Source organism: Ruditapes philippinarum, unplaced genomic scaffold (genome assembly GCF_026571515.1).
Source record: "Ruditapes philippinarum isolate M1 unplaced genomic scaffold, ASM2657151v2 ctg8068_1_1_1_1, whole genome shotgun sequence".
Classification (NCBI taxonomy): domain Eukaryota; kingdom Metazoa; phylum Mollusca; class Bivalvia; order Venerida; family Veneridae; genus Ruditapes; species Ruditapes philippinarum.
In genome coordinates this window covers 4783-30707 of record NW_026865469.1, presented here as the reverse complement: position 1 = coordinate 30707, position 25925 = coordinate 4783, and the positions used below count along the sequence as shown (strand labels likewise).

The window sequence follows — 25925 nt, the reverse complement described above, 5'->3', positions numbered from 1 at the left end:
CGATCACAGGAAATATTGGGCAATAAGTCTTTTACAAAACTTACAATATAATGGACGTCTAACTTCAAGCTTCTGTTCAAAACCAATACATTAGAACAACAAGGTGCAAAGCTGTTTGGTTTTAAATATTAGTGGTATCAATAAAAGAAGACAAAAACACTGTTATAACAAAATTTATTATACTTATTTGTACATAATATACTATGTATCTATTTTTTTTCTCTTTTTAAGGCCAATACATTTTTTTTCTACAACCACTTAATTATATTGTACATGTATATTATTATATCAACAAACAATATTTTTCATGTTGTTATCAAGGTACAGTAACTTCTTAAAATCAATACCTATCAATAGGGAACTATTTCATCATACATTATAATAATTATTGTATCTTGTACAGAACACAATCTTTGACACAGTTTATGCTGACAAACTCTCAATTTGACTTGATGCTTTGTCAATTAACAAAATGTGCACTGAAGCTGAAAAAAGCTTTATAAAGTATGCTTTAACATCAAAAACACAAAAAGATGCTATAAAGTTTTCATTAACATCCCCCAAAACACAAAACAATGCTATAAAGTATATTTTCACATTAAAAAAAACCCCAACAAAAACAAAGCAATGCAGAAAAAAAATCAATGCAAAAAAAAGTAAACTAGAAATGTGTCCATAGGACACGGGTGCCCCCACCGCGCCACTGTTCTGTCAATCGTTTTACTAAGTCAAGGGAAATAACTCTACAAATACTGGATAAATCCACAAGCGAAACCCCAGGTGCAAATCTAAATATGCTGAGCAACCTGCCCATAAGGTTTAATGACTATGTCAAATCCTTTTTGAGTAACTTGCGACACAAGTTGAAAATTGCAAAAAGTTTCTAATTGAAGGGCAATAACTCTAAAAATTCTAAATAAATCCAGACGAAAATACCTGGTGCACAACTGCACATGCTGATCAATATTCCTGTAAAGTTACATGACTCTAGGTCAAATATTTTTTGAGTTACGTGCAACACATGTTGAAAATGGCAAAATTTTACTAAGTCAAGGGCAATAACTCTGAAAATACTAAAAATATCCACACGAAAATACCCAGGTGCACAACTACACATGCTGATCAACATTCCTGTAAAGTTTCATGAGTCTAGGTCAAATACTTTTTGAGTTACATGCGACACAAGTTGAAAATTGCAAAATTTTACTAAGTCAAGGGCAATAACTCTGAAAATACTAAAAATATCCAGACGAAAATACCCAGGTGCACAACTACACATGCTGATCAACATTCCTGTAAAGTTTCATGACTAGGTCAAATACTTTTTGAGTTACATGCGACACAAGTTGAAAATTGCAAAATTTTACTAAGTCAAGGGCAATTACTCTGACACAAAAGTGAACGGAAGGACGGAAGGACGGACAGACGGACGGACAAGGGTAAATCTAAATGCCCGCCACTAACGTGGGGGCACAATAAAAATAGATTAACAAAGAGATTCAAATACAAATTAACACTTTTAAAATGCTTTTGTTTATCTTCATTTGGTCCCTAAACAAAACTTTTAATATATACACAAAACAAAACAATGCCCTCTGTCACACAATGCATGTACATCAATGTTCTTCTTCTGCAAAGTAAGTGGATAAAAGGAAAAAAAATATATTTCTGGAATAGTTTCATTTCATAATCACATCTTTAACCAGTATAACATTAACATATACCACATTGTTTCCAATTAACACCCCTCTCCCTCTAATTAGTGCACCCTCACCATATTTTGTACTAAAAACAATCTTACCTGATAGATTTATAATCAATAATGAATGAGCAATCCAAAAAATCCAAATACTTTTATTTAAAGAAAAAAATCAACAATTTATGACACTCCAGTATTGTAAAATCATTAAAAAAATCCTGCATTGTAAATTTGTTTTTCAGATCATAATAATGAATAATGATTTCTATAATTGACTTGTATCTATAGTAAACATATTTTACAGCACATTTTTATAGTTCTAATTAGCGCCCCCTTTTGAAACAAGAGGGCCATGATGGCCCTGAGGTCGCTCACCTATATATATTTGAACAAACTTTGTAGACACTTACTAGAAGATGTTTCATGCTTAATATCTAAACTCTAGCTATTTGGTTTTTTTCAAAGAAGATTTTTAAGTTTTTGCTATACACATATAATGAAAATCAATGACCCCCGGGCGGGGCCAATTTTGACCCCAGGACTTTTATTTGAACAAACTTTGTAGATACTTACTAGAAGATGTTTCATGCTTAATATCTAAACTCCATTTATTTGGGTTTTTTTCAAAGAAGATTTTTTAAGTTTTTGCTATACACATATAAGGAAAATCAATGACCCCCGGGGCAGGGCCAATTTTGACCCCAGGGCTTTTATTTGAACAAACTTGGTATACACTCATTAGAACATGTTTCATGCTAAATATCTTAGCTCTAGCTCTTTGAGTTCTTTAAAAGAAGATTTTTTAAGTTTTTACTATATGCATATAAGAAAAAAAAATCAATGACCCCCTGGGGCGGGGCCAGTTTTGATCCCAGGGCTTTTATTTGAACAAACTTTGTAGACACTCACTAGAAGATGTTTCATGCCAAATATCTAAACTCTAGCTATTTGGGTTTTTTCAAAGAAGATTTTTTAAGTTTTTACTATATGCATATAGGGAAAATCAATGACCCCCTGGGGCGGGGCCAATTTTGACCCCAGGGCTTTTATTTGAACAAACTTTGTAGACATTCATTAGAAAATGTTTCATGCTTAATATTTAAACTCTAGCTATTTGGGTTTTTTCAAAGAAGATTTTTTAAGTTTTTACTATATGCATATAGGGAAAATCAATGACCCCCTGGGGCGGGGCCAATTTTGACCCCAGGGCTTTTATTTGAATAAACTTTGTAGACACTCACTAGAAGATGTTTCATGCCAAATATCTAAGCTCTAGCTCTTTGGGTTTTTTAAAAAAAAAACATTTAAAGTTTTTTCTTTCGGTTGCCATGGCAACCAGAGTTCTGCATGGAATTAAATTCTTTGAACAATTTTTAAAGGTGACCACCAAAGGAACATTCCTGTGAAGTTTGAATGAAATTGGCTTAGTGGTTTATGAGGAGATGTCATTTAAAGTAAAAGTTTACGGACGGCCGGACGCCGGACGAAAAGCGATCACAAAAGCTCACCCTGTCACTTTGTGACAGGTGAGCTAAAAATGCATGCTCAAGGGGGCATTAAATGGAGACAATACAGTAATTAACGGGCTTATTAAATTCAGGATATAATTAATGAAACACAGACATCTTCTTAACTTTACAAAGATCATTCTCCGTGTTTCTCAATGATCGTTTAAGTTGAGGCATATCATTGAGCATGTTCTGTGGGGTAGGTAGCTCTCTCCTACTCTGCATTGCCTCCATAGCTTCCAACACTGAAATAATACAACATCTGATTATCTAACTTAAAGCTATGACTAACCTGAAATAATACAATATCAGAGTATAACCATGACTACACTAAAATAATACAACATCAGATTATCTAACTGATAATCATGACATCATTGAATTAATACAACATCTGAGTATCTAACTTAAAGCCATGACATTAAGTACTGAAATAATACAATATCAGTTTATTAGATTGATAGCCGTGATAACTGATATTGTACAATATCAATTCATCTAATTGAAAGAAAGAAACTTTTTTACTATCTTACAAAATTTGTGCAATATACATGTACCTTCCTCTTTTTAGAGAACATCAAATTATGAGGAGAGCAGTGGGCTAGTGGTTCAGGCTTGTAGGTTTGAGTTCACCAGGGGGCATGAGTGTATTTTCTCAGACAACACAAGTTCTGTTCAGTTCTAGAAAGCAGACTTAAAATTACTTCAAAATAAGCTGCAAGATTACTTCACAATCAATCTTTAAATAAATAATGTTGAAGCAAATTTAACTTTAGAATGATAATTACTTTCAATCTGTTCCTGTATTTTGTCAAACCTATCACTGATCTCTGCTTGTACTCTAAGTATATGACTCAGCAGGTTCCTCTCACACACTTCTATAGGATCTTCTATTACACTCTCTGTACTGTCGGAATGATTCTCCTCACCTGTCTCCTCTACCTTTATTATTACTTCCTATAGATATATAACAACACAATCTATACATGTATAATACAAATACAGTTTGTGAGTGGAGGGAAAGAAACTGTTCATTATCCTATAATAATTCAACATAGGTAAGTATCTCACACTTCTATGACGAAAGAATAGCAAAGTTGGTAAAAATGGATAATACTTATAATCATATACTTATATAAACATTTTTTTTAAAGAATTTTTCACATATAAAATTTGTAGTGTTAATAAGACAGGACAATTGTTTTATCAATTATAAATATTTTTTAAGGTAACAAAAACGATGACTACCTGCTCCAAACCTGTATTGTTTTCTATCATCATAGACTGTGCTTCATCCTTTATTTCTTTATGCCCATTATCAGTAGTCAGAACTTCTTTCTCCTCAGTACCCGGATTTGCAGGATTGTTCAATACCTCTCCAGTTGTTGTAGAACTTTGAGATTCATCTTCCTTATCTTCAGCTTTAACTTCACTAACACCCTCTTCAGTTTTCACAGTCTCAATAACTTCATTTGTATCACAAGAAGTTTCTGCTTTAATTTCTGTTTTTTCTTCTTCTTCATTTTCAATTTTAATAATTTGTTTTTGTGGCATAGTTATCTCCCCTACAGCCATACTGTTTTTACTGGAAACAATCTGTGGCACAGTTGTCTCCCCTGTTTCAAAACACTCTTTACTTGAACCAGCCTGTGACACAGCTGTCTCTTCTGCCTTCACATCGCCATTACTTGAATCAACCTGTGACACACTTGTTTCCCCTACCTCTGCCTTTATACCATCTTTACTGGAACCAGCCTGTGGCACAGCTGTCTCCCCTGAATTTATAAAATCTTTACTGGAACCAGCCTGTGGCACGGCTGTCTCCCCTGCATTAATACCATCTCTACTGGTACCAGGCTGTGGCTCCTTGGAATAATCTTTACTGCAACCAGCAATTGGCACAGCTGTATCCCCTGCATTTATACCATCTTTACTGGAACAAGCCTGTGGAACCTCTATACCATCTTGACTGGAACCAGGCTGTTGCTCCTTTATACAATCTTTACTGGAACCAGCCTGTGGCATATTTATAAAATCTTTACTGGAACCAGGCTGTGGCTCCTTGGAATAATCTTTACTGGAACCAGGCTGTGGTTCCTTGGAATAATCTTTACTGGAACCAGGCTGTGGCTCCTTGGAATAATCTTTACTGGAACCAGGCTGTGGTTCCTTGGAATTATCTTTAATGGAACCAGGCTGTGGTTCCTTGGAATAATCTTTACTGGAACCAGGCTGTGGCTCCTTGGAATAATCTTTACTGGAACCAGCCAGTGGAACAGCTGTTTCCCCTGCCTTTATACAATCTTTAATGAAACCATTCTTATCATCTGTTGTAAAAGCAAAACTTTCAAAAGTCTCAGACTCCAATACATCCCAGTCAGCTCTCCACATCTTCAACTTTGATTCATCTTTTGTTCTGAAAAAAATATGTCAAAACACATCACTCACCCGAGATACATTGCTAGAAAAGGTCACAATTTTTTAATGTTTAAGCTGCTAATGAGGTTACATTGGGTTTGCCATTTTTTAACCCAACCTGCATACAAGTAATTTTTGAAATATTTGTAGATGTCTGCTACAAAATGCTTTACGTCAAATATCTATGCTCTTGGACAAGAAACTTAATAAAATGTATTTTACTATGTACGTTTATATTAACTAAGTGACCCTCAGGGCAAGAACCAATTTTGATACCAGGGGCATGATTTATATAACTTTAATTCAGACATTAAATTTTCTAGTATATTCAAAGTTTTAAATTTAAACTCCAAGACATAAGATTTACATTTAAAGTTTAAAACATAACATTTATATCTAAGACTTCAGACATAAGCTTTAAATTGTATGATTCAAATAAATGAATTACATTTTAAGTTTCAAATTTAAAGCTTCAGACATAAGATTTATCTTGTAAGTTTCACAAAAGAAATTTAATATTTAAGATTTATATTCAAATATCTATGTTTCAGACATAAGATTTATATTTGAATATTTAAGTTTTTGACAAAAAATTCATATTGCAAGTTTCAGACATAAATTTGATAAAATCAATACTTAAGATATAACATTTATATCCAAGTTTCCGACATATCTATTTCTAAGACAAAGGAACTGTTCCTGAATAAAAAGATAACATTATTTTATACTAGTAATTTTATACCTGAGGACTTTGAGCTGGAGTTTAAGGCTGTGTAATACAGCATTAAGCTGCTGTAACTCCACCACTAGTGTATGTGTAGACTTCACCGTGCTGCATCTCTCCTCGGACATTGGTGGTAATGGTAGAAAACTAAATGATGGAATCTCCCCTGTCTTAAACCAGTCTTGCTCATGTATATACTTGCTACTTTCTCGAACACCTAGTGATGTACAGATATAGCTTTTGATTGGTTTATATCAAATTTATTTAAGTTTGATTGTGTAGGAAACTATAAGCTTAAAGACACACTTTCAAATCCGTTCCTGGAACCAAACAGTACTAAGCAAAGAGTGTAAAGTGTCTTGCTCAAGGAAACAACGACTTGCCCCTAATGGGGTTTGAACCCATATGGCTAGCGGTCATTAGATTACTAGTCCGAGGCATTAACCACTCGACCACACTGCCACTAATTTAAGTAGCTTTCTATCTTAAACCAATATGGTCTCTTTCCGGTGACGAGGGTAAACAAAAGCAAACACACACTAACCAATACAAGAGTATTTCTTTACAAACAACAACATGTTTGACGGGAAGTGTAGAAATCTATTTTTAGCATCTGTGACGTTGACAAAAGTGACCACTTACAATACCAAAAGTTAGAAGAGTGTGATGCTGACACCTAGGTCAAGGATGAGTACAATAGTTCTCCTTATTCTCGGATAGACAAGCTACAAATGAAGCAAAGAAGCATTATGATTCTTGGACACTTCATGGTCTCTATCACTGTATTATGAGTTAATAAAATTCTTTTCGTACTTTTCTAGTTATTCTCCAGACAAGCATTATTGATTAAGATCAATTATAAACTTAAGAAACATAGAGTTATGGTTCTTTGACACTGCACTCCCTCTCACTTGTCTCTTCACTGAGGTATCATTGATAGTTTAGGAATCATTTTGGACAGGCATCATTAATTTTAGATATCAAAGAATAAGTTAAAGTTAAGGGTCTTGCACACTGCACTTTCACCAGTCATTTCTTCAATTTTTATTCACAGTTTTTGGAGTGTGACAGATGGACAGACAGACAGACAAGGCAGCAAATATTTGTTCCCTTTTTGGGGGTGCATAAAAATCTTAAAATGATCTGACAACATTAATATGATTACTTTTAAAGAACATTTATAAAGTAATACGTAAGTTTTACTAACCAGGTGGGTTTTCACAGACAAAACAGATGTATGTTTTTGGTAGAGTCCTCTCTGTTATACCAAAACATGCAGCATGCTGCCAGCACATACACACTTCACACTGAAATAATCAAAGTAAAGCAGATAAACATATTTTTCCTAGAACTAATTGCCAGGTCATAACCTAATATAAACTCAATTATATATGTATAATGTCTGTAAAAGTATGTTCAGGCAATGATGCTATTCTGAATTATATCCTCATAAAGTCATATATAATACAAATGTAACATTAAAGCAGCACACCTCCAGATTCATGTGAATTTTAATAAAAACTTTAAAACTGTATTTAAAAGTAAAATATTGTGAAAGGAACAAGGAAAATAATTTTCACATTGCAAACAACACCAACAATCAGTGAATATTACCAAAAAGAAATCAAAATAAGCAAAAATAGCACTTATTGCATAAGTAATGAACTAGATATATAGTGATAAAAAATACTGCAAAACCAGTCCTTAATCGCACATAACATGTAAGTTATTACTTGAATTTTAAATCTTTTCCATTTTCTTAAATTTTAGTACATTTTCCTCAAGTTTAATTTTCTTAAAAATATTTTGGCTCATCTAAAGGCATGAAGCTTTAAAGAAGTTGAATGGAAATTGTATTTTTCTATAATTATATAGTGAAAAAATATCAATTTATTTACAGAGAAAGAAAAAAAAAATCAAAATCAAACATTTTATATCTTCCTAAAAATTATTTGTAGTGACAGAAAATACACTTTTAGCCATCAAAAATGAATTAATTGCCTCTGACATTCACAAAAAATTCTCAAAGTAAATTAGCACTTTTGGAAACTTTTAAGACAAATCTTTAAAATTCTATTATAAATTTTAAAAAGCTATTGTCAATTTCAAATTTTTTGAAATTGCAATTTCATAATTTCCCATGATAATTTAAGGTGTATGTAAACCCTGAGGACGGTACAAGTATATACCTGTATCATGAGACCATTCTCCTCCTGGAAGTCACATATACAATTTACAAGCTCATCTGGTTTCAGGAATTCTTCTGCATCGGTCACGCTAGACTCCTCCAGGCTGTCTTGTTTCATGCCATATACCTGTACAAAATCATCGCTGGCGTAGGACTCTGTGTGTTTACTATGTGATGTTTGAGTAGATATCTCACCTGTTTCTATAATATAAATATACAACCACATATATTGAATAATTTCTCGAAAATCCAGAAACGATAAAAAGAATTTTATATCATTAAATACATTTACATAGGAATTTTACATTATTTTACAATTTTACATTTCATTAATGTAGTTAATAAATCTACATAACTTGTTAGGTTAATGTCACCAAAAGGTATTTTCTAATTTTTCAATTGTTTCAAACATAAAAAGATATTTCATGTATTATAAAAGACATGATGAACACCAAAGTATAGACGTTGGCTATGTAAGCATGATTTGTTTGTTTTTATGTCTCACAGACACTGTAAAGGTCATATGGCGACTTTCCAGCTAAACTGGCAGAAGAAGCTGGATAGAAAGCATAAATGTTTTAAAATTAAACAGGGGACATAAGCAAATGACCCCAATTCCTACAATTTGTTGTAAAGAAAATGAGAATGCAACAAAAAAAACCTTTTCTTTTTCTTTAGTTAGGTTTAACGTTGCACCAACAAACAAGATAGGTCGTTATTACGGTAAATTTCCAGCTTTACGGTGGGAAGACCTCAAGAAGGGGCCAGGCAAGGAATGGGAACCCAAGGTAGGATAATCCTAGCTTGATAGCTTTCCTCACATGAACAAATCAAAGTCCCTGTAGAGAAATCGAACCCCACATTGGTAAAAGGGAAATGGGGTGTTAAGTTACATGACCATAACCACTCAGCCCAATGAACCCCCCCCAAAAAATCTTTTCAATTTTATGTGTAAGGCAAATGGAAAAATACAAACAAACTTTCAAATAAAACAAAGTTAATTTTACTAAGCAAAAATAAGTACTGATTAAGTATTAGAAATTTTCATAACCTTCAATTTTTCATGGTACCTCAGGAAATTCTTGCTTCAAATCTGGCATGAACATGGCACCCTCGGCTGAAAAGTTACGGTTCTTCTTTGCAGCCAATTTCTTACCTCCAACAATACTCTCAGACTCTGTCGAACCTGAACCAGTCAAAGAACAGACTACTCTTTAAGTGAAATAAGCAAAATAAGGAACAATTTACATATTCTTATAACAATAGACTTACTCCAGAATTAATAATATTTTGAGTTTTTCCCAGCTAACCAGGGGGTACAAACAAACTTTTACATTAACAGATTCGAAAATAAGCACAAACAAGGTTACTAATCTTTTGTGACCGGTAGGGTACCATGAAGCTTTAACAGTAAGTTTCTTTGTACCGGGAGATAAGATTGGATATTCTTGCATATCAGACAGGATTATCTACCGTTTACACTGGTGCTAGAAAACTCTGTCTTACACCCCCCATGTAAGACAAGTCGCGAGCTTTAAATGACGCATTGTCGTGCGCCTTTTATGAATGAATTGCGTTCTTAGAATAACGTCACTTAACGATTATGAATGAAGTTGTTCATACGCTACTATAAGAAAAAAGTATGCAATGAAAATATTAGTTTTCGTAATTTCTGTTCTGAATATAATTGATATGTAAAATGCAAGAAAAAGAATCTAACACTGGCTGTCGGTGCAGACGGGAATATCTAGCTCTTGGGTAACTTTGTAGCGGAAACTCGCAGAGCCTCTTTACCACCGTTAACACTTACCCTCGAGCTAGATATTCCGGTCTGTACCGGCAGCCGGTGTAAGAGTCTTATAATCCCACGTTTTCTGAGTTCCTGATAACATCTATTGATTGTGTTGTTATTAAAATCAACAGTTCTATGAACAGCAATATCCATAAGTTGCTTGTATTGATGCAAACTTTACATCATTTTCAAAATTAGTTAAATTACCTGTGATTTTATTTTTGGAAAATATTTGCAAAATTCTCTGCAGTGCAGATGAATTCAGGATAAATTTGCTGATTTAAACAAGCAGTTTACCTGTCCACTAAGTTAAACATGGATGTGTGCTTTTACAGTCAAACTTGTATTAAGCAACCGCGCAAGAGAAACACACAAAACGGTCGCATAAGATAAAAGTCGCTTAATACACATGGTCGCATGAGCAAGTTAGACTGTATTAATTAAAAGGAATAATGTATGGTAATGTAAACAACAGCAAAAAAATTCCACAACTTACATGTGCTAGTTGTTTTTCTTCTCCTTTTGGCAGGTGTTGGTTGAGGGGCATCACCGTTTATATGATAGTATTTTATATGATAATCTAGTAGATGTTCCTTCCTGAAGCTTTTATTACAGCCTTGGTACTGACACTTGTACTGATTGTGATCCGATTCCACCACAAATGCTTTCGGTGGGAGCACTCCAATAGGTGCAACTGCAATTAAATAGTAGCAGTTGAAACATTTATTTAAGCTAGCCTGTGAGGACCCCCAAAGTGCATATAGCCCCAAATGCAATGTTACAATGCTCATTACTATTACAGGGGCCAATATTATAAAGAAATATTCTAATCTCAACTCAGATCTCATGTATTTGATTGGTCAGAAATAGGCACAGAGTGAGAATTGACCAATGAAAATCATGAGATCTGAGCTTGATCTCAGGAAGAGATGTTATAACCTTGGGGCCTGGTTAGAGATGATGTATAAATATATTAAGTTAGTAAAATATTTCAACCACTATCAAGTCTGCCTGTTTGCTTGTTTTTCTATTTCTACACCAGTTTTCATACATGTTTTTGGTCATATCTTTGCGAACCATCCACCTAAAGGGCTTCCCTTGATGACTTATCAATAATAACCAATTTTTCCGCAAATGATTGACTGCTTATTCAACATGATTTCTGAATTAGCAGTGAGAGACAAATAACCATTATACCCAATGTCCCTGATCAATTTCACAGAGAAGTTACACCTGGTACATAACAGTTACTGGTGACATTATATGAAGTATCACTGAAGTTACCCCAAAAAGATTAAAATATATATACGCCCCGTCACTTAGAGGCAGGCACGTAACCACTAGCAGGGCTTCTGTTAGTGGCAGTTAGAAAGTCATTAACTCCTTGATTTTTGCTTGTGACCTCCAAAATGTAATGCTTTTCCATCTTTATTAAATCATTGTGACTTCCCAATTTTGGAATGCCCTGCACTAGGCCACCTCAACCCTTAACTCAAACTAATAAATTTTAATCAAAACTCAAAATACATTACTGCATTCATATCAACAAATAATTCTGCAAACCATTTTAAAGTAATAACTATTTTTCATACACATGCTATACAGTTGGTCTCTAATACTGACACTTAGCACTGACATATCACAATATATAAAATATGATTATTATTATTTAATAAGATAACTCATCTCGCGTGGTATGTGACTAAAAATTATTCTTACTACTTTCTTTGAGATCTAAAAAAATAATTAAGGCCTTTACCTGGAGTTGGCACCTGGGGTTGGGCCATCAATTGACCAGCACTTGTTCCTGGCACTCCTATATTGTCAATCTACAACAAATTAACAATCCAAACCATTCATTATCATTCCACAATAGTATATTAAAAACTAAGGACAAATGTTTAAACACTTCAAAATGAATGGAATGTTATCTTTTTTATTTAAAGAAAGCAGTTATACTTAACAGTAAGACTTACAAACATTTAGTATAAGTATGGAAACATTGCATAAACATGTGAAGCAATTTTATTTGAAAATGTAATGAACACAATAAATTCCAATGGACATTCCTTATATCACATGTTTTAATATTCGATAACAAATGTTCATTTGTATTTTTATTTGTAATAACATTACATTGAAAGTCAAAAATATGTTTCTCTTAATACTCTCACAACAGATCAGACCCTCATTACTGTTCAGACCCTCACAATGGTTAAGACCCTTACAATTGTTCAGACCCTCACAATAGTTCAGACCCTCACAATGGTTAAGACCCTTACAATAGTTCAGACCCTCACAATAGTTCAGATCATCACAATGGTTCAGACCCCCACACTAACAACGAATAAGACATGTTGTTTAGAGATGTAGTAGTTTCATTTAAAGACAAAAATATGTTTCTCTCAACACTCTCACAACAGATCAAACTCTAACAATGGATCAGACTATCACAATAGATAAGACCCTCATGTAAAATGGATCTGAACTTACCTTACTACCTTCACCATAGTCAGTCTGTGTAGATACAGGTTCTGACTTGATCTGTACATCAGGTGTGACAGATTCTCCCAGGCCTGTCACTGCTGCATCACTGAACAGTCCTGGTACAATCAGCCGTCTCTTCTTTGTTCTAGGCTGTTTCTTCTCACTGTCTGTAGAGGATTCTCTCCCCCCACCTGCTTCTAACTTTACCTTCTCACCTGACCTGACATCTTGAATATCTGGTTGGCTTACTACAACAATATAAACACATAACATTCTATAAAGTTTAAATAGTTGTCATATTGATTATATGTCCCTATATAAACGGTTCTTTGTAAATATAACCCGAGCCGCTACTAGTGCCCCACAAATTATAATCATTATGCAGTACATGTAAATGAATTTTATATCAATAATTTTATATTTACATGAATGGTCTGTACAGTCCAGCTTCAGTTTAGCCTTTTTACATACAGCCTCTGGAACAGGATCGATCTCAAACGACTGAAAATAAGACAACATTTTACTTGATAAATATGAAAATGGTACACAACGGCAAGCTATACTCAATCTGTTCTTTGACAGGTGGCAACTATAAATCTGTTAAATGAAACTGTTTCTTTAGTAGGGATTTCATATACAATTCTTATTCACTTATATTGATTGTTGATATTTACTCTGAAAACTAGTAGATTTATATAACCTGTATAATCTGTTTAAGTTTAACATGAATCCAGGGTTATAAGGTTTTTTTTCTAGAGTTCAAACTCAGATCTTTGATTGGTCAGACCCCAGTACAGAATGAAAATTGACCAATGAAAATTCTGATATTTGAGACAGAACTCAGGAAAAGGTTTAATTTATCTCGAGGCATAATCCTATAAAGTTGTTGCTCTTCATTTATTGTACTTAACCCAGTGTGTACTTGGAGTATTTCAATAGTACATTTACAGAACACAATCTATTTCCCTTGTATAGCAATCAATTTTTTTCAGATATTACATAAAAGTATGATAATTGTGAAGATAAAGATGTTGATATACCAATTACAATCAGAATAGCAGACTTGTTCATGCAAATCAATAAAAAATACCATGCCAGAAATATATCTTGACAGTAAGAAATATTCTTTAAAAAAAGACATTTACCTTTTGTCTATATTCTTTTGGCATAGATCTCACATTGATAGGCTGTACAAGTTTTTTGAAACCATCATAAAATATAACCTCATATGCTCCTGAAATAAACATTTAAATAATGAACAGAACATAATTTTATTTTTGATTTGTACGTAGTAGATTATCATACATAATGTGATAATACATTGATCAAAATACATAAACAATACATTTTCAATACTACTTTTCAATGAATTATAACAAACGTTAAAGACAATGTCATGTTACATTAATTTTTTTAGACACTATAAGTTATTACTTAATGATTAAATAAGATGATCACCATAAAGTGAAATGCATTGTTTTATGTTTTCAATTTATTCCAATATAGCATTTTTTCCATAAAGAACAAAAAAAGCCCTTTACAGTTCCTAATTAAATATGAAACATTTTACAATAAAGATGTAACAGACTTGGTATTAAAATCTTACAATTAAGACACCATACTGTTTAAATAGTTGTTATGTTGTTGCTGTTTTGGGTTGGGGTTTTTTTTTTTCAAAAAAGTTAACATGTTTTGCATGTTGTCAATGATGCAAATATTTTTCTACCTCAAACTTTGTTTTCAAAACAGATAATTGTACCATACTAAGATTATTTGGATTGCAATTAAACTCCCTTAAGTTAGGTTGATGGATATATACATATGGTATATACATAGACTAAATTACTTTATAAACTTACCATTTGGCATTATATTAGTTATCTTGGCAGGGTACATCTTACAATCTGTCCACTTGGCATATACTGCATCCCCTATCTTGTGCTCCTAGTTCATAATTCATATATCAGTTAGATATTATCTTATACATTGAGACATTCTTAATTCAAACTTTAATTGTTAATAATATTATGTACAAAGACCAAGACAGTTAATTTTACCTGTTCACAAAATAGTTAATTTTCTGTTCACATCTTCAATTGACAGATCCCTTACTCTGTCTTTTTATTTGAATAACAATAGATTTAACCACAAACACTAACATTTGCTCTATAATTTTGTTAACAAATATGTTGTGGTGAAATTCTTATTGTATCCACTAATCTGATTATTAGAATTGGACAGGTCACTCAGGGATCTATGCATAAGAGTATTTCTAAGTTATCAAAATCACATACAAGTAGAATAAAATTTAAAGGTAGAGACCTATTTAATCAGAACTAATCAAATAACTTTAATATGACAGCAGATGTCAATTAATGTACTGATTTCTAATTTAATATCACTATATCTTCACTCTTAAAACATTATGTGCAAATATACATTTACAAATACGATTCTATTTACCTTGAGAGGTTTTTTGCTAACATTTTTGGCAGAGCCGCGGCCTGAACCAGATGTTGATCTAGCTCGTTTACTTCTCTCTTTGCGTTCCGAGTGTCTCACCAGGGGTCTGATACGATCTGAGGACATGTCAATCCATTCATCATATCTCTGATTCCAGCCATCAAAATGTATTAACACCTTCATATCATCTTCATTAATTGAACGAATCTTTGCAGGAAACCTAGACAAGGAAAATCAGACAGTTGTACTTTTGTCTCACCCTTAAAGAATCTTTATTTCCTATTAGGCTTTAAGTGTTATTAAGCATAGTGCATTTATATGCATTATTTCAGACCCAAACAACAACTTATAAATCACATAATTTTTACAAAAAAAGTTCAGTAGCTGTTTAAGAACAAAGAATGTAAAACTTAAACTAAAACCCATGAAAATTACTAATATACATGTATAATTCGATAAAGTTGTGTGTAAGTAAGAGAATAAGAGAGTAGTGGCTTTATACATGCATTTCATGAGGTTTAGCCATGGGGTTCCCTGATCTCTAATGGCAGGAGCCAATGAGCAAATTGGCTCCAAAATGATTAAATTGGCTCAAGAAAATCATGACTGGCTCAAAGTTACGAAAAAGTATGGCTTTTGGAATCTCCAGTCTTAATTTAGCATTTTCTATGATAAGAATGAACAAGAGGGCCATGATGGCCCTGAGGTCGCTCACCGGTATATAGGCCCCCCCAACCCCCCCCCCCCCCAACGTTGCAGGGCCAATTTAACCCAAGGGCTTTTATTTTCACAAACTTGGTAGATTCCCATAAGAAGATGTTTCATGCTAAACATCTAAGCTCTAGCTCATTGGGCTTTTTAAAAGAAGATTTTTTTAAAGTTTTTACTATACACATATAGTTAAAAACAATGACACCCCTGGGGCCGGGCCAGTTTTGACCCCAGGGCTTTTATTTGAACAAACTTTGTAGACACTTACTAGAAGATGTTTCATGCTTAATATCTAAACTCTAGCTATTTGGGTTTTTTCAAAGAAGATTTTAAGTTTTTGCTATACACATATAAAGAAAATCAATGACCCCCGGGGCGGGCCAATTTTGATCCCAGGTCTTTTATTTGAACAAACTTGGTAGACACTAACTAAACAAGATATGTTTGTAAAACATGTATGCCCCCTATCAGCAGCCAATTAGTCATGTGATAAGTTTATTATGCATGACTTCTGACCCAGTGATCAAACAATTAATAAGGGTTATCAAGTATCTACAGGTCATGACCTTAACCTTTGTCCCCTTGACCCAAAACACAATAGGGGTCATCTGCTGGTCACAACCAATCATCATACAAAGTTTGAAGTTCCTAGGCTAAGCGTTTTTAGTTAATTGATCGGAAACCGTTTTTACCTACAAGGTCAATGTGACCTTGACCTTTGACCCCTTGACCCCAAAATCAATAGGTCATCTGCTGGTCATGACCAATCACCATACCAAGTTTGAAGTTCCTAGGCCTAAGGGTTCTTAAGTTATTGATTGGAAAGCATTTTTACCTACAAGGTCAATGTGACCTTGCCCTTTGACCCCTTAACCCCAATATCATATCTATAGGGGTCATCTGCTGGTCATGACCAATCACCATACCAAGTTTGAAGTTCCTAGGCCTAAGGGTTCTTTAGTTATTGATCGGAAACCGTTTTTACCTAAGAAGTCAATGTGACCTTGACCTTTGACCCCTTGACTCCAAAATCAATAGGGGTCATCTACTGATCATGACCAATCACCATATCAAGTTTGAAGTCCCTAGGCCTAAGGGTTCTTTCGTTATTAATCGGAAACCGTTTTTACCTACAAGGTCAATGTGACCTTGACCTTTGACCCCTTAACCCCAAAATCAATAGAGGTCATCTGCTGGATATAACCAATCACCATACCAAGTTTGAAGTTCCTAGGCCTAAGGGTTCTTTTGTTATTGATCAGAAACCGTTTTTACCTACAAGGTCAATGTGACCTTGACCTTTGACCCCTTGACCCCAAAATCAATAGGTCATCTGCTGGTCATGACCAATCACCATACCAAGTTTGAAGTTCCTAGGTCTAAGGGTTCTTTAGTTATTGATCGGAAACCGTTTTTACCTACAAGGTCAATGTGACCTTGACCTTTGACCCCTTAACCCCAAAATCAATAGGGGTCATCTGCTGGTCATAACCAATCACCATACTAAGTTTGAAGTTCCTAGGCCTAAGGGTTCTTTTGTTATTGATCAGAAACCGTTTTTACCCAAGAGGTCAATGTGACCTTGACCTTTGACCCCTTGACCCCAAAATCAATAGGTGTCATCTGCTGATCATGACCAATCACCATACCAAGTGTGAAGTTCCTAGGCGTTAAGGTTCTTTAGTTATTGATCGGAAACCGTTTTTGCTTACAAGGTCAATGTGACCTTGACCTTTGACCCCTTGACCCCAAAATCAATAGGGGTCATCTGCTGATCATGACCAATCACCATACCAAGTGTGAAGGTCCTAGGCTCGTTAAGGTTCTTTAGTTATTGATCGGAAACCGTTTTTGCTTACAAGGTCAATGTGACCTTGACCTTTGACCCCTTGACCCCAAAATCAATAGGGGTCATCTGCTGATCATGACCAATCACCATACCAAGTGTGAAGTTCCTAGGCGTTAAGGTTCTTTAGTTATTGATCGGAAACCGTTTTTGCTTACAAGGTCAATGTGACCTTGACCTTTGACCCCTTGACCCCAAAATCAATAGGGGTCATCTACTGATCATGACCAATCACCATACCAAGTTTGAAGTTCCTAGGCCTTAAGGTTCTTTAGTTATTGATCGGAAACCGTTTTTGCTTACAAGGTCAATGTGACCTTGACCTTTGACCCCTTGACCCCAAAATCAATAGGGGTCATCTGCTGATCATGACCAATCACCATACCAAGTGTGAAGTTCCTAGGCGTTAAGGTTCTTTAGTTATTGATCGGAAACCGTTTTTGCTTACAAGGTCAATGTGACCTTGACCTTTGACCCCTTGACCCCAAAATCAATAGGGGTCATCTACTGATCATGACCAATCACCATACCAAGTTTGAAGTTCCTAGCCTTAAGGTTCTTTAGTTATTGATCGGAAACCGTTTTTTGCTTACAAGGTCAATGTGACCTTGACCTTTGACCCTTGACCCCAAAATCAATAGGGGTCATCTACTGATCATGACCAATCACCATACCAAGTTTGAAGTTCCTAGGCCTTAAGGTTCTTTAGTTATTGATCGGAAACCGTTTTTGCTTACAAGGTCAATATGACCTTGACCTTTGACCCCTTGACCCCAAAATCAATAGGGGTCATCTACTGATCATGACCAATCACCATACCAAGTTTGAAGTTCCTAGGCCTTAAGGTTCTTTAGTTATTGATCGGAAACCGTTTTTGCTTACAAGGTCAATGTGACCTTGACCTTTGACCCCTAAATCAATAGGGGTCATCTACTGGTCATGACCAATCACCATACCAAGTTAGAAGTTCCTAGGCCTAAGGGTTCTTTAGTTATCACTCGGAAACCATTTGGTCTACGGACCGACGGACCAACAAGTGCAAAGCAATATACCCCCTTTTCTTCGAAATGGGGGCATAATGATGTTTCATGCTTAATATCTTAACTCTAGCTAATTGGGTTTTTTCAAAGAAGATTTTTTAAGTTTTTGCTATACACATATAAGGAAAATCAATGACCCCCGGGGCGGTGCCAATTTTGACCCCAGGGCTTTTATTTGAACAAACTTGGTAGACACCTATTAGAACATGTTTGATGCTAAATATCTTAGCCATAGCTCTTTGGGTTCTTTAAAAGAAGGTTTTTTAAGTTTTTATTATATGCATATAGGGAAAATCAATGACCCCCCCGGGGCGGGGCCAATTTTGACCCCAGGGCTTTTATTTGAACAAACTTGGTAGATACTTATTAGAACATGTTTCATGCTAAATATCTTAGCTCTAACTCTTTTGGTTCTTTAAAAGAAGATTTTTTAAGTTTTTACTATATGCATATAGGAAAATCAATGACCCCCTGGGGCGGGGCCAATTTTGACCCCAGGGCTTTTATTTGAACAATCTTGGTAGACACCCATTAGAAGATGTTTCATGCTAAATATCTTAGCTCTAGCTCTTTGGGTTCTTTTAAAGAATTTTTTTTAAGTTTTTACTATATGCATATAGGGAAAATCAATGACCCCCTGGGGCGGGGCCAATTTTGACCCCAGGGCTTTTATTTGAACAAACTTGATAGAAATCCGTTAGAACATGTTTCATGCCAAATATCTAAGCTCTAGCTCTTTGGGTTTTTTAGAAGAAGATTTTTTTAGGTTTTTACTATATGCATATAGGGAAAATCAATGACCCCCCGGGGCGGGGCCAATTTTGACCCCAGGGCTTTTATTTGAACAAACTTGGTAGCCACTCACTAGAAGATGTTTCATGCCAAATATCTTAGCTCTAGCTCTTATGGTTTTTTTAAAGAAGATATTTAAAGTTTTTTCTTTCCGTTGCCATGGAATTAAATTCTTTGAACAATTTTTAAAGGTGACCACCAAAGGAACATTCCTGTGAAGTTTGGATGAAATTGGCTTAGTGGTTTATGAGAAGATGTCATTTAAAGTAAAAGTTTACGGACGGACGGACGACGGACGGACGGACGACGGACGAAAAGCGATCACAAAAGCTCACCCTGTCACTTTGTGACAGGTGAGCTAAAAAGTACACATTTGGTTTTCCATCTACAACTTCCGTTTTATCACTTTTTATCACAAAACTCAGCGACACAGTCTACTTTTTTGTGGGTCATTGACTTGATTATATTTGTAACTTCCTTTCTGAATGAAATATTGATATGAACAGTAACACAGTCTAATACACTGACCTCACAGTATGTTTACATGTTTATCAACTGATAAATATGACACTAATTGGTGTGAAAATACCTGGCAGATTGATGAATATGCAATGGATAATTGGTCTTGATATTCAATATGAAACAATAACTAGTGGCATCTCAAGATTATAGCTAATCAAATCAGCCGTGTGGGTATGAAATAACGACAAAATTTTATGTTCTGCAGTTGGCAACTTGACCAATTAATTTTATTGTTGTTGATAAACAGATCAAAGGAATTATTATGAGTTGGATTTTTTTTTTTTTTTTTTTTTTTTTTGGGGGGGGGGGGGGGGTTATTGTCAAAAAAAATCTGACCTAATTGGATATAGTTTAAGTTTTTCTAAATATCTCTTGTTGTACCAGTGCCTGATTTAAAAATAAAATACAGGCAGGCAATTTTCGCCGCGAAAAATTGGCTCAAAGAAAAAAACATGGAGAATAAACGGATGTTAAGGCAACAAACTGTCAGTAATTATACTGTTAACTGAGGTGAGACAATATAAAATGAGGTACTTCATTTCATAAATGATGAAAGTCTGTGTTTGCACCACTGAGCCCCACCTGGATTTATTTTCACAAATAAATCACACATACCAAGAATTGAGGTAATCCATGGCCTCTAACCTTTCACCTTTCCTCCAGCTGATGCCTAACCGTTGTGGCAGCTGAAGGTTTTTAACAGAGCCCGATGATGATGACATACTGTCGTAGTCTAAATGCCGGAGATCACCAAGCTTAAATCTTGTGTTAGGTGTACCCTTCTCTGAGCTGGAGCATGTTAATGATTGGTCACTTTGACTGGCAGGTGTTACCATACCTGTAACATATACATGTATATCAATAATTAACATGAAATATGATTTTGTATAATATACTTCACACATTTAAGTCTGGATGCCAGGTTTTTTCACAAAATATCACAGAGGCCTATAAAAGGTCCTTTTACCGGTTTCCCAAAGGAAATTTTTTTTACAATCATGCAAATTTTCCTAAAAAATGAACACATGCTTTATACTTCACAAATAAGCAATTTTAGCAATATTTTCCCCCATAATCAAGGGGAAGTGAGAACTAGAACTCCGCGAGTCGGATGTGTCGCCTTGTGAACAATGTAGTTTAGGAGAAATGGCCAGAACAAAAATGAAATATGAAAAATAACAAAGCAGTTTCTGTACACTGCACTTCTTATCAATAAGATCTATCATTCTATCATGTTTCAAGTCCATAGCTTTCATACTTGAGGAGAAATGACCAGGACAAAAATAAAGTAAGAAAATCACCAAGGGCAATAACTCAAAAATAAGAAATGCAGAGTATCAGTTCTTATGCACTGCACTTCTTCTTAATGAGATATATCATCCTATGAAGTTTCAAGTCCATAACTTTTATACTTTCGGAGAAATGGCCTGGACAAAAATTAAATATGAAAATTAACAAAGGGCCATAACTCAAAAATAAGAAATGCAGAGTATCAGTTCTTATGCACTGCACTTCTTCTTAATGAGATCTATCATCCTATGAAGTTTCAAGTCCATAACTTTTATACTTTCGGAGAAATGGCCTGGACAAAAATTAAGTATGAAAATAAACAAAGGGCAATAACTCAAAAAATAAGAAATGCAGAGTACCAGTTCTTGTGCACTGCACTTCTAGACCTACCAAGTTTCAAGTCCATGGCTTTTATACATTAGGAAAAATGGCCCGGACAAAAATAAAGTATGAAAATTAACAAAGGGCAATAACTCAAAAATTAGGAAGTGCAGAGTACTGGTTCTTGTGCACTGCACTTCTTCTTAATGAGATCTATCATCCTATGAAGTTGCAAGTCCATAGCTTTTTTAGTTGAAGAGAAATGGCCCGGACAAAATTAAAGTATGAAAATTAACAAAGGGCAATAACTCAAAAAATAAGAACTGCAGAGTACCGTTCCTTGTGCACTGCACTTCGGGTTATTGAAAGAAGCATGCATACCAAGTTTGAAGTCAATCAGACTTATAGTGACTGAGTTATGCTCCGGACAAGCTTTAGGGGACGCCGACAACGACGCCAAAAGTAACCCCTATATGTCACCTTTTCAAGGCAACACAAAAACCACTAATTTGTGAACTGGCTAACACTTAATAACTATAAAAATGCCTGAAAGTTAATTCATTGTGAAAATAAGGTCTTGGAAACTATTTTCTACATTTTGCTAATTTAAACTATAGTCATATTCATAAGATTAGCAAACTCAGGCATCTTAGAAATGTACTCAAAAGAATAAATATAGCACCATAGACACTGAAGCAACAAAACAAGAAACAAATTTCTATTATAAAGCGTCAATGATTTAAATCATATGTAACAGGGCTCTCGTTAGAATTTGACTGGGGCAAGGGTCCTTGCAGGAGGGGAATTTGACAATATTTTTCATTCAAGGGGGAATTTCAACAGAAGAAAATTAATTTATCAAAAACAAGCAAAAACAAGATTCAGTTTACAAATTTATCAAAGATACGCTGCTGTCATATAATATTTTGGTTATTTCCAATGAAATTGAATACACCTTTGATACTTTGTATAAAAACGTGATCCCTGATCTATGGCTTTAAATATTAATTTTGAGGTTTTTTTTTGTTTTAGTGGAAAAAACATACTATTTTAATAGTGAAATGGGGCCCATATTCTACCCCAAATTTTACCAAACAAGAGCCCTGTGTAAGATAAGGTATTAACTTACCTGATTCTGGCAAACTTTTAGGTACATCAAAATGATCTTTCACTGGTGTCAATGATTCCTCAGCTTTAGGACCAACCATTTGTTCATCTATAACCTCCGCTTCAATTCCTGCGCTTTCTCCACCTAAAGTAAACCTCGGAACAGTAGTGTCATCTCCAGTCACTGCTGGATCAACAGGATCCTGAGATGCTTCAGGCTGAGTTACAGAATCTGGAGGGTCCAGATGAGATGTTCCATCAGGCATTGATAATTCACCAACTAAACAATCTCCCTCTGAATTTATGGGATCAATAAGGCTACCATCAGGCTTAGTAGCAAAATGACTGCTGGCTAACATTTCTGAGCTGTCATCTAAAAGAAACAAACAATCATTCTGGTGTCTTGAAGACTAGATGGCTTCATGTGAAAATATCAGTTTGCCACTCACACAGTCTGTCTTTCTTTTACAATTTCCCCTCACTTTTAAAAGCATTAAGTTATTAACTGCAGGAATCTGCTATCAATTGTAAGCTTGGAAAATTAAAAAGAAAAAGTATACCACTTGCTTTTGCAGGGCTGTCAAATTTTTGATTTTGAATGATTTTTCTTTATTTGTCCATATATTTATATAGTGAATTATTGAACATTCCCACTTGTCCATACAGGCTGTGTGACAACCTGGGCAATAGGGACAAGTGATTTTGCCATTCCTGCAAATTTCTAACAAATATTAAAGTGTTAGTTGGAGTATTTTGATCTGGAACTGGTATGTCACTCAAATAGATTTTATAAGTCCTAGTTCTCGTGCAGTGTTGAAGAACCAAAGTTTTCTGTTTTTTCTAAAATTCAATCATTACAATACACACAAGTATATTGTATAATTCTGTTTATCGATAACTAGAATATTTCTGACAACCTTTATCACTGTCCACATCTAGTTATATGAAATGGTAATTAATATAATTATATGTTTCCATATTTATTATTAAAAGTAGTCCTTTGATAAAGTCTTTTGTCACTCCTTGCCATTTTAATACTTATTTTTAACTTCATAAAAAGCTCAAGATGAAAAAGGCAAACTTCACCAATTTACATTGTAAGATGTTTTGCTTTAAAATATATATTTCAAATAATATACATATGTACAAACCAGTCATATCTGTTGTGTCCATAGACGTTGCTGTTGTGCTGGTGTCTTTAGACATTTTGTTTCTTTAACCTGCATTTAAGTAAAACATAAATATTTCTCAAAAGAAAACTGACGAACAAATGAACTTGAATCAATAAAACGAAAATCAAAGCAGTGAATGAGCCAATCTAAAATGTTATCCTTACTTTGCCATGTCCTAAAAAAATGAGTGTCAGGTGATGCAGGCAATCATAATCAGAGAGTTATCAGAACCCTGCTTGAATATGGAAGTGTAGATACTAGGTTATCCCTTCTCTATAAGATTAACCATGGTCTGGTTGCTATCCCCATAGAAGAATATTTGACACCTCTCTCCCAAACATCATGCCATGGCCATCCCTTAAAATGTTATCTATATAGGCTATTCACAGCATGCTTAGACTATTATAAATTCTCATTGTTTCCTAGAACAGTGTACCACTGGAACCACCTACCCCCTGCAGTTGCCCTACTCTCTACCCAAAAGTAGTTCAGTGCAGCCATAGCTTGCATTCGGCGGCACGAAATACCCAAATATACCCAAATATAGCAATATTTATTTTTGTTTGTATAAAATATAGATTATAATGAGAAATAAATAAATATTTATTAAATATAATATGACTTAGCCTGCTATAATTTTCATTCATTCCGTTGAAATGGACAGTTACGATGTTGTAAGAAAATAAAGTTGTGACATTTGCTTATCTTAGTACTATATAGGTTCTTTATGAATGTAGTTTTATTATGTACTTGCAATTTTAAATCAAGATATGATATTTGTTGTCTACACTTACATTTTTAAGGTGTAATTTTATTGAAATTTCATATCATATACAAGTGTCCATGTTATGAAAATGTGTACATATAGACTGTATTTTGGTTCAAAACGCAATGATAGGGAAATGTATATTTGGGTATGGTTGATTATATCTTAGTGAAAATGTATATTGTATTCATGATAAAAAAGCACCTTTTTAGGATAAAACATTTATTTTTAGTTTTATTGGGCAATATTTGGGTATATTTAGGCAATATTTGGGTATATTTGGGTATTTCGTGCTGCCCCTTGCATTGAACATGTCTCACCCTAGTTTTCCAGCCCCTGTTTTTAACATTTTTAAATATTCTTTCATCCTCTTTTAAACAACTCTTAACTTTCTTGCAATTTTTGATGCGCAGTCTCAAATAATGAAAGACCTTGGAAGAGTGGAGATATTGTCAATACACAAAATAGCACAAATTATACCTCGATGCATACTTCACAAATTATGCAGGGGGGGGGGGGTTGCAGATTCCACAAATTCTGTAAACACTAATCTTCATAACAGATAACAGGGACGGTTCAAGCCGGCGGATATGGTCTGACCCTTAAGCGTCTGTGAGTGAAACGTGATCAGTGATCACCTTATTTCATAATTTGCAATTTATCAGATTATGCATGCAATTTTCGTCTCCCAAATAGATACTGTATAATTTATATACTAATTAACAAATACTTTAAACAATATTCGTGGCTCATTACACATTTAAACCATTACTAACCTATGCAAAACAAAATTCTAATTTTTTACGCATGCCTCAGGCGCCATCTTTGTTTTGCTTATACAGAACAAAGTCCGTAAGATCCCGGACACTAATGGATGGTTGGGAAAATCCCGGGATTCGAGATCCGGAACGCTAATAAACTACGTGGACTCGGCCCGGTGAATTTTCGTACTATTAGTTCTATAGTAAATCAGTCAAATTTGAGGTTTAATTCTGGATTCCAATGTTCTTGATGAATTATATACTGTCTTCAACTTTAAACATTAACACTATCTAAGTCAAATGATGCCCAAAATATAA

At 34.5% G+C, this 25925-nt stretch overlaps 1 protein-coding gene across 1 annotated transcript; it reads right to left on the bottom strand.

The window, feature by feature from the left end:
• Positions 1–159: 159 nt before the first annotated feature.
• Positions 160–25709, bottom strand: LOC132729168 (uncharacterized). Its single transcript, XM_060714915.1, has 19 exons — positions 25623–25709; positions 24060–24128; positions 22931–23281; positions 20806–21028; positions 15280–15499; positions 14676–14760; positions 13962–14050; positions 13242–13317; positions 12823–13064; positions 12089–12158; positions 10826–11023; positions 9608–9744; positions 9279–9336; positions 8539–8777; positions 7557–7656; positions 6368–6566; positions 4456–5623; positions 3996–4164; positions 160–3452 (listed from the first exon to the last, which is right to left on the bottom strand). Exons 2-19 carry the CDS (start codon positions 24112–24114, stop codon positions 3307–3309), a joined length of 3825 nt encoding a protein of 1274 aa, XP_060570898.1. The 5' UTR covers positions 24115–24128; positions 25623–25709; the 3' UTR covers positions 160–3306.
• Positions 25710–25925: the final 216 nt, after the last annotated feature.